Here is a 12,191-nt window from a genome sequence, read left to right on the forward strand (position 1 = left end):
GCACCTAGTGTAGGGAGATAGGGAAGTGTCTTCGGAGGAAGTTGACACTCTACCTGTGGAAATGAAAGACAAGAAAGGGCCAGATATAGGAGAGGGGAGAAAAGGAAATGAGAGAAGCAGAGCATTTCAGGCCAAGAAACAGCAAGTGTGATAGCCCTGAGGTGAAATTAAGAGAAAGGCGCAGCAAGACAGCTTTGAGGGTGGCTGGAGGGAAGGGAGCAAGGAAAAGGAGAGCAGGATTTGTGGTGAGGCCAGATCACAACGAGCCCTGGAAGACTTTGGCTCTTATTCTAAGGCCAACAGGAAGGAACCTCTAAAGGATTCTGAGCAGGATGATGAATAGCATCTCCCTTTAAGAGATAATCAGAACTTTATGGCTGTGTTATGCCCTTTAGATGTTTGTATTTTATTCCGTAGCAAACAAACCACACTGCTCCTGTTGCCCCTGGAGCCAACAGTGGGATGATCTGGCTTGTGCTCCAAGCCATCTGATGGGGAAGGCTGCCATCTCCTGGGAGGAAGCATGATTAAAAAGCTGTTGTTCCCTGGTGGGGACTGAGGCACTCCTACACAGGGATTCCCGCTGCATGTAGAAGTAAAGCGTTTTGTAACACGATAAGGATGAAATATCAAAGTATAACTACTCTCCACTTGCCCTCTACCCTGCCTCCTTAAGGAGCCCATGTGTGAACTGCTCAGCCTCAGGTTCGAACGGGATACCACTGACCTATAAAGGAAAGGCAGGGAACGCCTCTCAGGACAGAACTAGGGGACACAGGAGGGCAAGCGAGAGGCAAGCTGCAGCTTGAGAGAAAGAGGAAAGGTATTTGTGGGGAACAGCTGTCATGGTGACCGGGACTTGGGAAGAGATGTGCCTCAAGAACATTTCAGCAGGATTTGCTCTGTGTTAGATGGTATAATTCCCTTGAAGGTACTTCGGTAAGACCTACATTATGTCTCAAAGCTTTCTGAAGTAAAATTTGTGCTTGTTTTAGGTGCACTATGGTTTTGAAGACCGGTCTTAAAGCAGTCCAGGTCTATGCTGGGTATGACCATGTCAACAAACATTGGGATGTTCTCTGACACGACAGATTAAGCTATATAGTCATTACTACTATTCATTCTTCCTCAGTCCTCTCCTAGGCACAGCTCCCCACTGCCTTAGCTCAGGGTCATTTGGGCAAGAGATAGGAGAATGTGGGAAAGGGTTTTGCTTGAGGGTGAGAAGGCAGAGGCAGGAAGAGGGCAAGCCCTTTCATCTGGTTCAATAACAACAAAAACTGGGACCTCCATGCAAACTAGAGCTCAAAAATATCACATCACCAAGCTAACTATTAAGCTGTGTCTCCTCTCACACCCCCTCGGTCTGCACTTTTGTGACTTTTTTCTCTTGTTTCAAATATATGTTTCATGTTCATTTTCATCCAATTTCATCTGTGTCAAGGTAGCATTGGCAACTGAGTAGGCACTAAGAAAGTTGGGTTTATAACTCATACCATACACCAGGATAAATTCTAAATGGATCAAAGATTTCAACGTTTAAGAAAAGAAAACCCATGTTGAATTCTTTCAACACCTAGAAATAGAAAAAGACCTTTCTAATTATGATTCAATACAGAAGCCATAAAAGAGGTCAGCACTGCCATTTAACTCAGAAAAATGAAGTGACGGTCCTATAGGACACTCCAGTCCACTTTACTTTCTATGCCATGGATGTGTTGAGAATGTGTTTGGCCTCCCCAATCACACTGACAGTCCTTCAAGGATGGGATCCACATCTTATTCATCTACAGCTCAGTGCCTATGCCCTGAACATAGTAAGTGCTCAATAAAGGTTAACAGTGACAGTGATGATTAGTGACGACACATTAGTAAGGTGTTAGAATGATGGAACTTACTCTACAATATACATTTTTTAAATGTGCACACAACCAAACTGCCATGTCTCAGTCATCTCAACACCCTCACAGGACACAGAAGAGTGCCTTAGTATATTCTCAGTAAACGTCTTTCATATGAAGGAATGTTTTTTGAGTGAGAGGGGCATGGTGACATGCTGACTAAATATGGCCTAATGTTTACATTATTTTATGTAAATAATATGTAAATATACTCCCTACTTACTGAATTAATATAAAGACGGGAATTTTTAACAAGGAAAATCTAGAAGGTAAATTGAGAAGATAGACGCTTTAAAGTAGTCCTTTCTAAAGCAAAGTCTGAAAACTTTCTATACTGGGACTTCAGGGGGGCTACTGTGGGGCAGCACAGACAGGCAAGGCCCTCTAAAAGGTAGGCTTTCCCACCCTTTAAAAACATGGGCTGAGGGCTTCCCTGGTGGTGCAGTGGTTAAGAATCCGCCTGCCAATGCAGGGGACACGGGTTCGAGCCCTGGTCCGGGAAGATCCCACATGCCGCGGAGCAACTAAGCCCGTGCGCCACAACTACTGAGCCTGCACTCTAGAGCCCGCGAGACACAACTACTGAAGCCCATGTGCCACAACTACTGAAGCCCGTGCGCCTAGAGCCTGTGCTCTGCAACAACAGAAGCCACCACAGTGAGAAGCCTGTGCCCCACAACAAAGAGTAGCCCCCGCTCACTGCAACTAGAGAAAGCCCGCGTGCAGCAGCGAAGACCCAATGCAGCCAAAAATTAAATAAATGAATAAACAAATAAATTTATTAAAAAGAACAAAACAAAACATGGGCTGAGATCTGAACAGGAATTAACCATGAGATGATCCTAGGAAAACAATAAACATCTAGGGAGAGAAAACCACCCATGCAGATTCTGAAGCAGGAGCAAGTATGGGACTGGCCTTTTAGGGGAACAGAAAAGAAGCCAGTGTGACTAGGGCAGAGTGAGCAGGAGGGAGAGTGGTAGGGAGTGAGGTCAGAGAGCCCGTGGAGCTCTAGAGACCCCTACAAAAGGTTTGGGTTTATCCTAAGAGCAATGGGACGCCACAGGAAGGATAATATAGTAAGGGAAAGATGTGATCCAATTTGGTTTTTAAAATATCCCCTCTGGCTAAGGTAGTAAAGACCTGAAAGGGGACAAGAGCAGAAGCAGGGAGACTACTCAGGAGGAGAACGTAGAAATCCAGGTGAGAAATGACTGTAAGTGGGATGAGTGGGATGATGACCGTAAATGACCGTAAGTAGCAGAGGAAATGAATGAATTCAGGAAATGGTCTGGAAAGAAAACAAACAGAACTTCCATTGGATTTGAGGGTGAAGAAAAAGGAATCAGGGAGAAATAGATTTTGGTGCAGGGGAAATCTTCAGTCTTCAGTTGGAAGACTGAAGGAAGAACAAGATTGGGAGGAAAATCAAGACTTCTGTCTCAAAGCATATTATGTTTGAGATGCCTATGATACATCCAAATGAAGATGTCCAGTAGGCAGTTGAATACAGAAGTGTGGGACTTTAAAAACATGAGCAGACCAAAGAGTGTATTTTTGGCAGAGTGATCTGGTACACCTTTATAAGGAGGTGACAAATACTTGAGGGAAGAGTGTCCTGGGAGAGGAAAAAGCAAGTGAAATGATCGAGGTGCGAGCAAGGAGGCCCACGTGGCTGCAGAGCAGAGACAGTGGGGAGAGTGGTGGGACACGAAGCTGGAGAGGCAGGTCAGATCATGTGGGCCTTGTAGGCTTACTTAGGACTTTAGACTACAAACTCTGCAAGATGAGAACCCCCTCTGGAGAGGTGAGAGCAGGAGAGTTGTGTGTAATTTATGTTCTAAGGGATCCCTGTGACTGCCACATGAACCATGAACTGGTGGAAATGGTGTGGGGAAGGCATGAATGTGGCAAGAGTGGAAGCTACTGCAGCAGACCAAGCAAGAGATGATAGTGGCTTACAAAGGTCATGAAGGCTTGGATGTTAAGAATGGTCATTGTCATGACATATTTCAAAATTAGGGTTTGCTAATGGCTTGGAGGCAAAGTGTAAGGGAAAAACGGGTGTCAGGAATGACTCCAAGGTTTTTGACCTGAGCACCTGGATGAATGAATTGTGGTGCCATTTGCTAAAATGGGGAACAATGGAGGAAGAACAAGTTTGGGGGCAGAAGTAAGAGTTCAGTTATGGATATGTTAAATTTTACATTTCTACTAGATATTCGAGTAGGGTTGTTAAAGAGACAATTGGTTACAAAACTCTGGAGCTCAAGAAAGAAATGGAGGCTGGAGATAATTTGGGAAGTCATCAGCATACAATTAAAGCCACAGAACTGATGACATCATCCAGGGAGGAAGGAAAGTTCTAAAGAATCTGAGAGAACTGAGCTATCGCCCACTTCAACCTAGAGGTTGGAAAAAGAAAGACGATCTAGCAAAGGAAACTGAGTCAGGAACATTCAATGAGGTAGGATGACAATGAAGTGGTATCCCAGAAGTCAAGTAGAGAAAGATTTCCAAGAAAGAGGGAGTGAATGTGTCAAACAAGTAAGATGAGGATGAAGAATTAGCCATTGAATTTGGCAAGGCAGAGGTCATTGTGACCTCAACAAGAGCAACTTCAGTTAAGTAGAGGGGATAAAAGCTTAAGTCAGTTCTCAAGAGAATGGGAAGAAAGGATATGGAGATAATAACTCATAAACAGCTATTCTGAGGAATTTTACTCTAAAAAGGAGCAGAGTATAGGAGTGGTACCTGGGGGGGTACATGGGGTTAAGGGAAGGTTTGGTTTCGTCAAGTTAGGAGTTATTGCTGCATGTTCATGTGCTCATGGGAATGATCCAGTGGAGAGGGAAATAAAATGATGCAGGAAAGAGAGGGGTTAATTTTAAGGGCAAAGAACTTAAAGTTAGGTGGAATAGGATTCAACATACAGGTTGAGAGAATGGCCTCTGGTAAGAACAAAGACAGCTTGTCTATTATTAACAGGACAAAAGGTAGAGTATATATGTATAGATCCTGGTAGTTTGATAGGTTCCACGTTAGCAAATGAATTGATTAGGGAAATGTAGTATGATTGCCATACAATCACTGAGAGCAATGAAAGCACACTTGAAGTTCAAGGTCATGGATTTAAAGATCAGTCAACATAGTTGTTTGTTTTCTCTTATCATTTTTTTTTTGTATCTTTTCAAGTGCAGGCAAGAATTGGATTTAACTAAGCAAGAATGATAGAAGGAGAGACAAGGGAGCTAATACTTGCAAGGAAGTGATTCCATTGGTAGACCATGGACTATAAGGTGAGTAAGGAGAGACAGAAGGACATAAGGTAGTAAGTGATATATAATGAACAGTTGATAGCATCAGTGGATTAGAGGTCCCTTTGAAGTTGAAGAATTGAGAGGGTACAAGGAGGAGTAAGTGAGCTGGAAAGACAGACGTGCTTAGAGATTAGAGTGCTTGAAACAGAGATTTTGGAAATGATACAGCAATTGACATTATCAAAGGCTAATGCAGTGGGTGTCTAAGATGCAGTGAAGGATCCCATCATTCAAACTGAAGCGGTCAAAGAACTAAGAAGGCAAATGGATCACCTATACTGAAATATCCACACGTGACACAAGGGTTGGTGGTGGGAGAATGACAGTAAACTAGAGCAGTTTCAGTGGAGTGGAGGAGAAAGACACCTAACGAGGTGGGTTGAGGAGAGAATGGCAGGCAAGAAAAAGGAGTCAGTGAGTACAGATAACTCTTTTGACAAGCTCTGCAGTGACTTGCAGGAAAATGCAGAAAAATGGGGCTGATGGTGTGAGAGGAAGGGTCTGAAGAAGACATGGGGTTAAGGGTTATTTCAAGACAGAAGATTCTGCTCAACATCATTAATCATTAGAGAAATGCAAATCAAAACTACAATGAGGTATCATCTCACACCAGTCAGAATGGCCATCATCAAAAAATCTACAAACAGTAAGTGCTGGAGAGGGTGTGGAGAAAAAGGAACCCTCTTGCACTGTTAGTGGGAATGTAATTGATACAACCACTATGGAGAACAGTATGGAGGTTCCTTAAAAAACTAAAAATAGAACTAGCATACGACCCAGCAATTCCACTACTGGGCGTATACCCTGAGAAAACCATAATTCAAAAAGAGTCATGTACCACGTTCATTGCAGCTCTATTTACAATAGCCAGGACATGGAAGCAACCTAAGTGTCCATCGACAGATGAATGGATAAATAAGATGTGGCACATATATATATACAATGGAATATTACTCAGCCATAAAAAGAAACGAAATTGAGTTATTTGTAGTGAGGTGGATGGACCTAGAGTCTGTCATAGAGAGTGAAGTAAGTCAGAAAAAGAAAAATAAATACTGTATGCTAACACATATATATGGAATCTAAAAAACAACAACAACAAAATGGTCATGAAGAACCTAGGGGCAAGATAGGAATAAAGACGAAGACCTACTAGAGAATGGACTTGAGGATACAGGGAGGGGGAAGGGTAAGCTGGGACAAAGTGAGAGAGTGCCATGGACATATATACACTACCAAATGTAAAACAGATAGTTAGTGGGAAGCAGCTGCATAGCACAGGGAGATCAGCTCGGTGTTTTGTGACCACCTAGAGTGGTGGGATAGGGAGGGTGGGAGGGAGGGAGATGCAAGAAGGAAGAGATATGGGGATATATGTATATGTATAACTGATTCACTTTGTTATAAAGCAGAAATTAACACACCATTGTAAAGCAATTATACTCCAATAAAGATGTTAAAAAAAAAGATAGAAGATTCTAGAGTATGTGTGTATGTTCATGGGTCTGATTCATTAGAAAGGGAGAGATTGATGCTGTTAGGAGAGAGAGGGGATAGCTGCAGGAACAAAGGTCTTCAGGAGACAAGATTGGAATCTAAAGCACAAGTGGAAGCTTTTGCTTCTCATAGAAAGGGGCACAATTCTTCCCTGAAATATGAGAAAAGACAGAATCCATGGGTGCAGATTAGAGTAAGGCAATAGATTAGTGGTAAGAAAATAAGGGAGTTCATGACATCGCTTCTATTTTCTCAAGTGTGAGGCAAAGTCTTCAGCTGTTTGGGGTCAAAGGTGTGAAGGCTGGAGTAGAGTAAAGAAGGCATTTGGTCATCTCACTGATTAGGAGAACTAATTTATTAGGTGAATAAAGTGGGCTTGCTAGGCAGTGCCAAGTGACCAGCTGAGATTTGTGGTCATGAAATTGAAACAAAAGCAGTCAGTATGATTGTGTGATTTTGTACAGGAAGAGTCAGCTGCTCAGGTGTAGGCAGAGGGTGGATGGGTGGGCTTAACCAGGGTTGAGGTTTTCCCAGGAGAAGTACGGTGAACAGCCAAAGAGCCAATGGGGTGGTGAAGATGTTGTAAGTAAGCAACTGACATGACAGACCATAGAATCAAGGCTGATAAAGACAAGTCAAGGAGAACATGAGATAAAACGTGGTCAGCCAAGGAACTGGAAGCCCAATGTGGACAAGGAATTGTTCTGGGTGGAGTCATCAATCAGAGGCCATAAGTGAGCTGGATGTTTATACCCAAGTCCCATTAGCTCTGTTAGCTTGTGAACTTGGTGATGACTGAACATATAGCAAGCACTTAGTAAACATACTCTTTGAATTTTTGCTCAATGAGTGTTTTGTTACTCCATCTTTAACAATGTAATAGCATTTATTGAGCACCACCATGTGCTAAACACTGAGAAAACTATCCTCCCTTCAAGGATCCCTCCCCTTAGCTGAGGAAAACGATAGCGATATAACCCAAAATCTTAAGTGCTATAATAGAGGTATGTTCAAAGTGGCAACCCAGAGGACTGCAATGACTAACTGTAGAGAAGCCTTAAGAAGGGCTTCAAAAAGAAGTGACAGTGATTAATCGAAGACAGCTAGTGACAGTGACTAATCAAGGACAGCTAGAAAGTCCCCAGGTGGAGAGAGAGCAGAGTGAAGAGATTGTTTCATCACCAGAGTCTCAATTTCCTATCAGAGCTTCTTGAGGTCCAAAGACAGGGCATTGTAAAACAGCAGGTAAATGACACAAGTGTTATCCTCCTTTGAAACAAAATGAGGGGACTTCCTTGGTGGCACAGTGGCTAAGAATCCACCTGCCAATGCAGGGGACACGGGTTCGAGCCCTGGTCAGGGAAGATCCCACATGCCGTGGAGCTACTAAGCCCGTGAGCCACAACTACTGAGCCTGCACTCTAGAGCCCGCGTGCCACAACTACTGAGCCCTCGTGCTTAGAGCCGGTGCTCCACAACAAGAGAAGCCACCGCAATGAGAAGCCCGCGCACTGCAATGAAGAGCAGCCCCGCTTGCCGCAACTAGAGAAAGCCCGCGCAGCAGCGAAGACCCAGTGCAGCCAAAAATAAATAAATAAATAAATTTATATTAAAAAAAAAAAAGGGTCCTTGCAGGCAAACCTTCCCATTAGAACCCCCAGAGGGACCCCCAACACCTACCTCTCAGGGAAGATGGCGGAAGCCGTGGCGGGAATCTGGTCAGCAGAGACGGGGAGACCATCACGCCAGCTCTGGGAAGCAACTCGACTTCGTGGGGCTTGTGGGGCTCGCGGGGAGCACGGGGCCCCTGGGGCTTATGCGGCTCGCAGGCCTCACGGGGTGGATGAGGCTTGTAGGGTGTATGGGGTTTGGGGGGCCTGTGGGGCTCACAGGGTTGGTAGAGCTCATAGGGCTCGTGGGGCTCGGGGATCTGGTGGGACTCTGCACACGCCTCGGATTCGCCTGACTGGTCTTGCTCGTCGGCCTCCTCGGGTAACTCCGGCTCCTCAGACTCCTCAGGCTGCTTGTGCACGTCAAATATCCTGACTACAAAGGGCTTCTGGAGGGCTTCGGAGCGAGCGGATATTTCTGCCGTGTCATGCCCATCGGACAGCCCAGAAGAACCGGAAAACTCTTGGCTCTCCATTAGCGGCCCAGAAGCTCCTGCTGGACGACGGCCGGAGGCTGCTCGCCTTCTAGAAGATGGGAGAGGATGGGCGGGCGGCCCGCCCTCCGCGCCCCGCCCCAGCGCGCCCCGCCCCAGCGCGCCCCGCCCCAGCGCGCCCCGCCCCAGCGCGCCCAACCCGGATGCCGCAGCGGCGCGACGCCTCTGGGCCCCTCCCTGCACGTTCTCCCGTTGCCAAGAGGACGCGCCAAGCTGCCAGGGCCCACCTGGGGCCCCGCCCCTTAGAGAGGAGACAGGTGAAAAAGAGAAAGGGGGCGGGCCCCTGGTCAGCTGTTTTTGTTTCCCTTACTTTAAGTCTGTTTCTAAGCGCATACACTTGCGTGTAGGATCATTATATCTTCTTGCAGAGTTGACCTCTTTATCATTATGTAATTCCCCTCTTTTAAAAATTTATTTTTCCAGTTTTATTGAGAAATAACTGACATACATCCCTGTATAAGTTTAAGGTGTAGAGCATGATGGTGTGATTTACATGTATTGTGAAATGATTACCACGATAAGTTTAGTTAACATCCATCCTCTCATACCAATACAATAAAAAAAATTTTTTTTTCTCCTTGTGATGAAAATTCTTAGGATCTACTCTCTTAACAACTTTCCTATAATGCATACAGCAGTGTTAACTAGAGTCATCATGTTGTAGGTTCCATCCCTGGTGCTTATTTATCTTATAACTGGAAGTTTGTATCTTTTGACCACCTTCCTCTAACCGACCCCCTCCCCCCAATCCATATAACCACAAACCTGATTCCTTTTTCTGAGTTTGGTGTTTGTTTAAATTCCACATATCAGTGAGATCATATAGTATTTGTCTTTCTCTGTCTTATTTTGCTTAGCATAATGCCTTCAAGGTCCATCCATGTTGTTGCAAATGATAGGATTTCCTTGTTTTTTAATGGCTGAATAATATTCCATTGTATGCACGTTTGTATGCATGTATATACATATATATATACACTACAAATTCTTTTATCCATTCACCCATCCATGGACACTTAGGTTGTTTCCATGTCTTCACTACTGAAAATAATGCTGCTAGGAACATCGTGGTGCAGATATCTTTTTGAGTTAGTGTTTTCATTTCCTTTGGATATATTCTCAGAAGTGGAATTGCTGGATTATACGGTAGTTCTATTTTTAATTTTTTGAGGACCCTCCATACTGTTTTCCACAGTGGCTGTACCAATTTACAATCCCACCAATGGTAACACAGATTCCCTTTTCTCTACATCCAAGCTGGCGTTTATTATCTTGTCTTTTTGATGATGGCCATTCTAATAGGCTTGGGGGGATACTTCATTGTTTAACTGGCATTTCCCTAATGAGGAGTGACGTTGAGTATCTTTTCATGTACTTGTTGGCCATTCATAGATCTTCTTCAGGAAAAATGTCTGTTCAGGTCCTTTGCCCATTTATTTTTTCTGCTATTGAGTTGTAGGAGTTCTTTATATATTTTGAATATTAACCCCTTGTCAGATATATGGTTTGCAAATACTTGTCCCATTCCATTGGTTGTTTTCTCATTTTGTTGATGGTTTATTTTGCTGTGTAGAAGCTTTTTAGTTTGATGTAGTCCCACTTATCTTTTATTTTGTTGCTTGTGCTTTAGGTATAATTCCCCTCTTTATCTTTGATAACTTTCATTATTCTCAAATCTTCTCTGTCTGAAATTAATATAGCTACTCCTGCTTTCTTTTGATTAGTGTTGTATCTTTCTTCATTCACATAATTTTAATCTATATGTCTCTTTATATTCAAAGTGAGTTTCTTGTAGGCAAGAAGCGAGTTTCTGGATCTTTTATTTTTTAATCCACTCTGACAATTTCTGTCTTTTAGTTGGTGCATTTAGACCACTGACCTTCAAAGTGATTATTTAGTTGGATTAATAGCTACCATATTTTTACTGTTTTCTATCTGTTGTCCTTGTTCTTTGTTTCTCTTTTTGTCTTCCATTCTTTTTCTACCTTTTGTGGTTTTAATTGAGCATTTTATTTGATTTCACTTTCTCTCTTTTCTTGGCATATCAGTTATAACTTCTTTTATTTTTTTTAGTGCTTGTCCTAGAGTTTGCAATATACATTAACAACAAATCCAAGTCTACTTTCAAATAACACTATACCACTTCACAGGTAATGTGAATACCTTATAATAACTAAATAATCCAAATTCCTCCCTCTCATCCCTTGTATCATTGCTGTCATAACATTTATACACACATATAAGCATACATAGTCAAATATAATGTTGCTATTGTTATTTTGAAGAAACTGTAATCTGTTAGATCAATTAAAAATAAGACAAATGAAAGTTTTAATTTTACCTTCACTTATTCCTTTTCCAATGTTCCTTTCTTTATGTAGGTCCAAATATCTGACCTATAGCATTTTCCTTCTGTCTAAAGAATTTCTTTTTAACATTTCTTGCAACACAGAAGTACTGGCAAAAAATTCCCTCAATTTTTGTCTAAGAAATTTTTCTCCGTCACTTTTGAAGGATTTCACAGGGTACAGAATTCTAGGCTAACAGTTTTTTTTCTCTCAACACTGTGAATATTTTACTCCACTCTTTTCTTGTTTGCATGGTTTCTGAGAAGCCTAATGTACTTCTTATCTTTGATCCTCCATAGGTAAGGTGTTTTTTCCTCTGGCTTCTTTCTGGATTTTTTCTTCATCTTTCATTTTCTGCAGCTTAAAAGTGATATGCCTATCTATAGTTTTTTGTTGTTGTTGCTGTTTTTTTTGGGGGGGAGGGCATTTGTCCTGCTTGGTGTTCTCTGAGCTGCTGGGATCTGTGGTTTGGTGTCCAACATTAATTTGGAGAAATTCTTACTCACTGTTTCAAATATTTATTCCATTCCTTTCTTTTCTCTCTTTCTGGTTTCCCATTACACACATGTTGCAACTTTTGCAGTTGTCCCACAGTCCTTGTATATTCTGTTCTGTTTTTTTCTAGTCTTTGTTCTCTTAGATTTTCAGTTTTGGAGGTTTCTATTGAGATATCCTCAAGCTCAGAGATTCGTTCCTCAGCTATGTCCAGTCTTTTAACAAGCCCACCAAACACGTTCTTCATTTCTGTATGGTGCTTGTGGTATCTCTTCTGTATTTTTTGCCTTTTAGTATGTCTTGTAGTTTTTCTTGATAGCCAGGCATGATGTACTGGGTAAAAGGAGCTGCTGTAAACAGGCCTTTAGTAATGTGGTGGTGAGGTGTGGGGGGAGGGGGAGTGTTCTATAGTCCTATGATTAGGTCTTAGTCTTTTAGAGACTAAGTGCCTCTGGACTGCAAACTT

General features: G+C 42.7%; 1 protein-coding gene and 1 long non-coding RNA gene across 2 annotated transcripts in view; one reads left to right on the forward strand and one right to left on the reverse strand.

The window, feature by feature from the left end:
- The window catches only part of SPMAP2L (sperm microtubule associated protein 2 like), a 67,637-nt gene extending 58,713 nt beyond the window's left edge, over window positions 1-8,924 (reverse strand). Inside the window, exon 1 of the mRNA XM_082390356.1 lies at window positions 8,399-8,924. Coding sequence (XP_082246482.1) covers window positions 8,399-8,864 — 466 coding nt within the window. The 5' untranslated portion in view covers window positions 8,865-8,924. The remainder of the gene's footprint in view (window positions 1-8,398) is intronic.
- The window catches only part of LOC309627954, a 467,251-nt gene that overhangs the window by 86,844 nt on the left and 368,216 nt on the right, over window positions 1-12,191 (forward strand). The gene's annotated exons all lie outside the window — the stretch shown is intronic.

Source organism: Balaenoptera borealis (genome assembly GCF_965194805.1).
Source record: "Balaenoptera borealis genome assembly, chromosome: 4".
Taxonomy (NCBI): domain Eukaryota; kingdom Metazoa; phylum Chordata; class Mammalia; order Artiodactyla; family Balaenopteridae; genus Balaenoptera; species Balaenoptera borealis.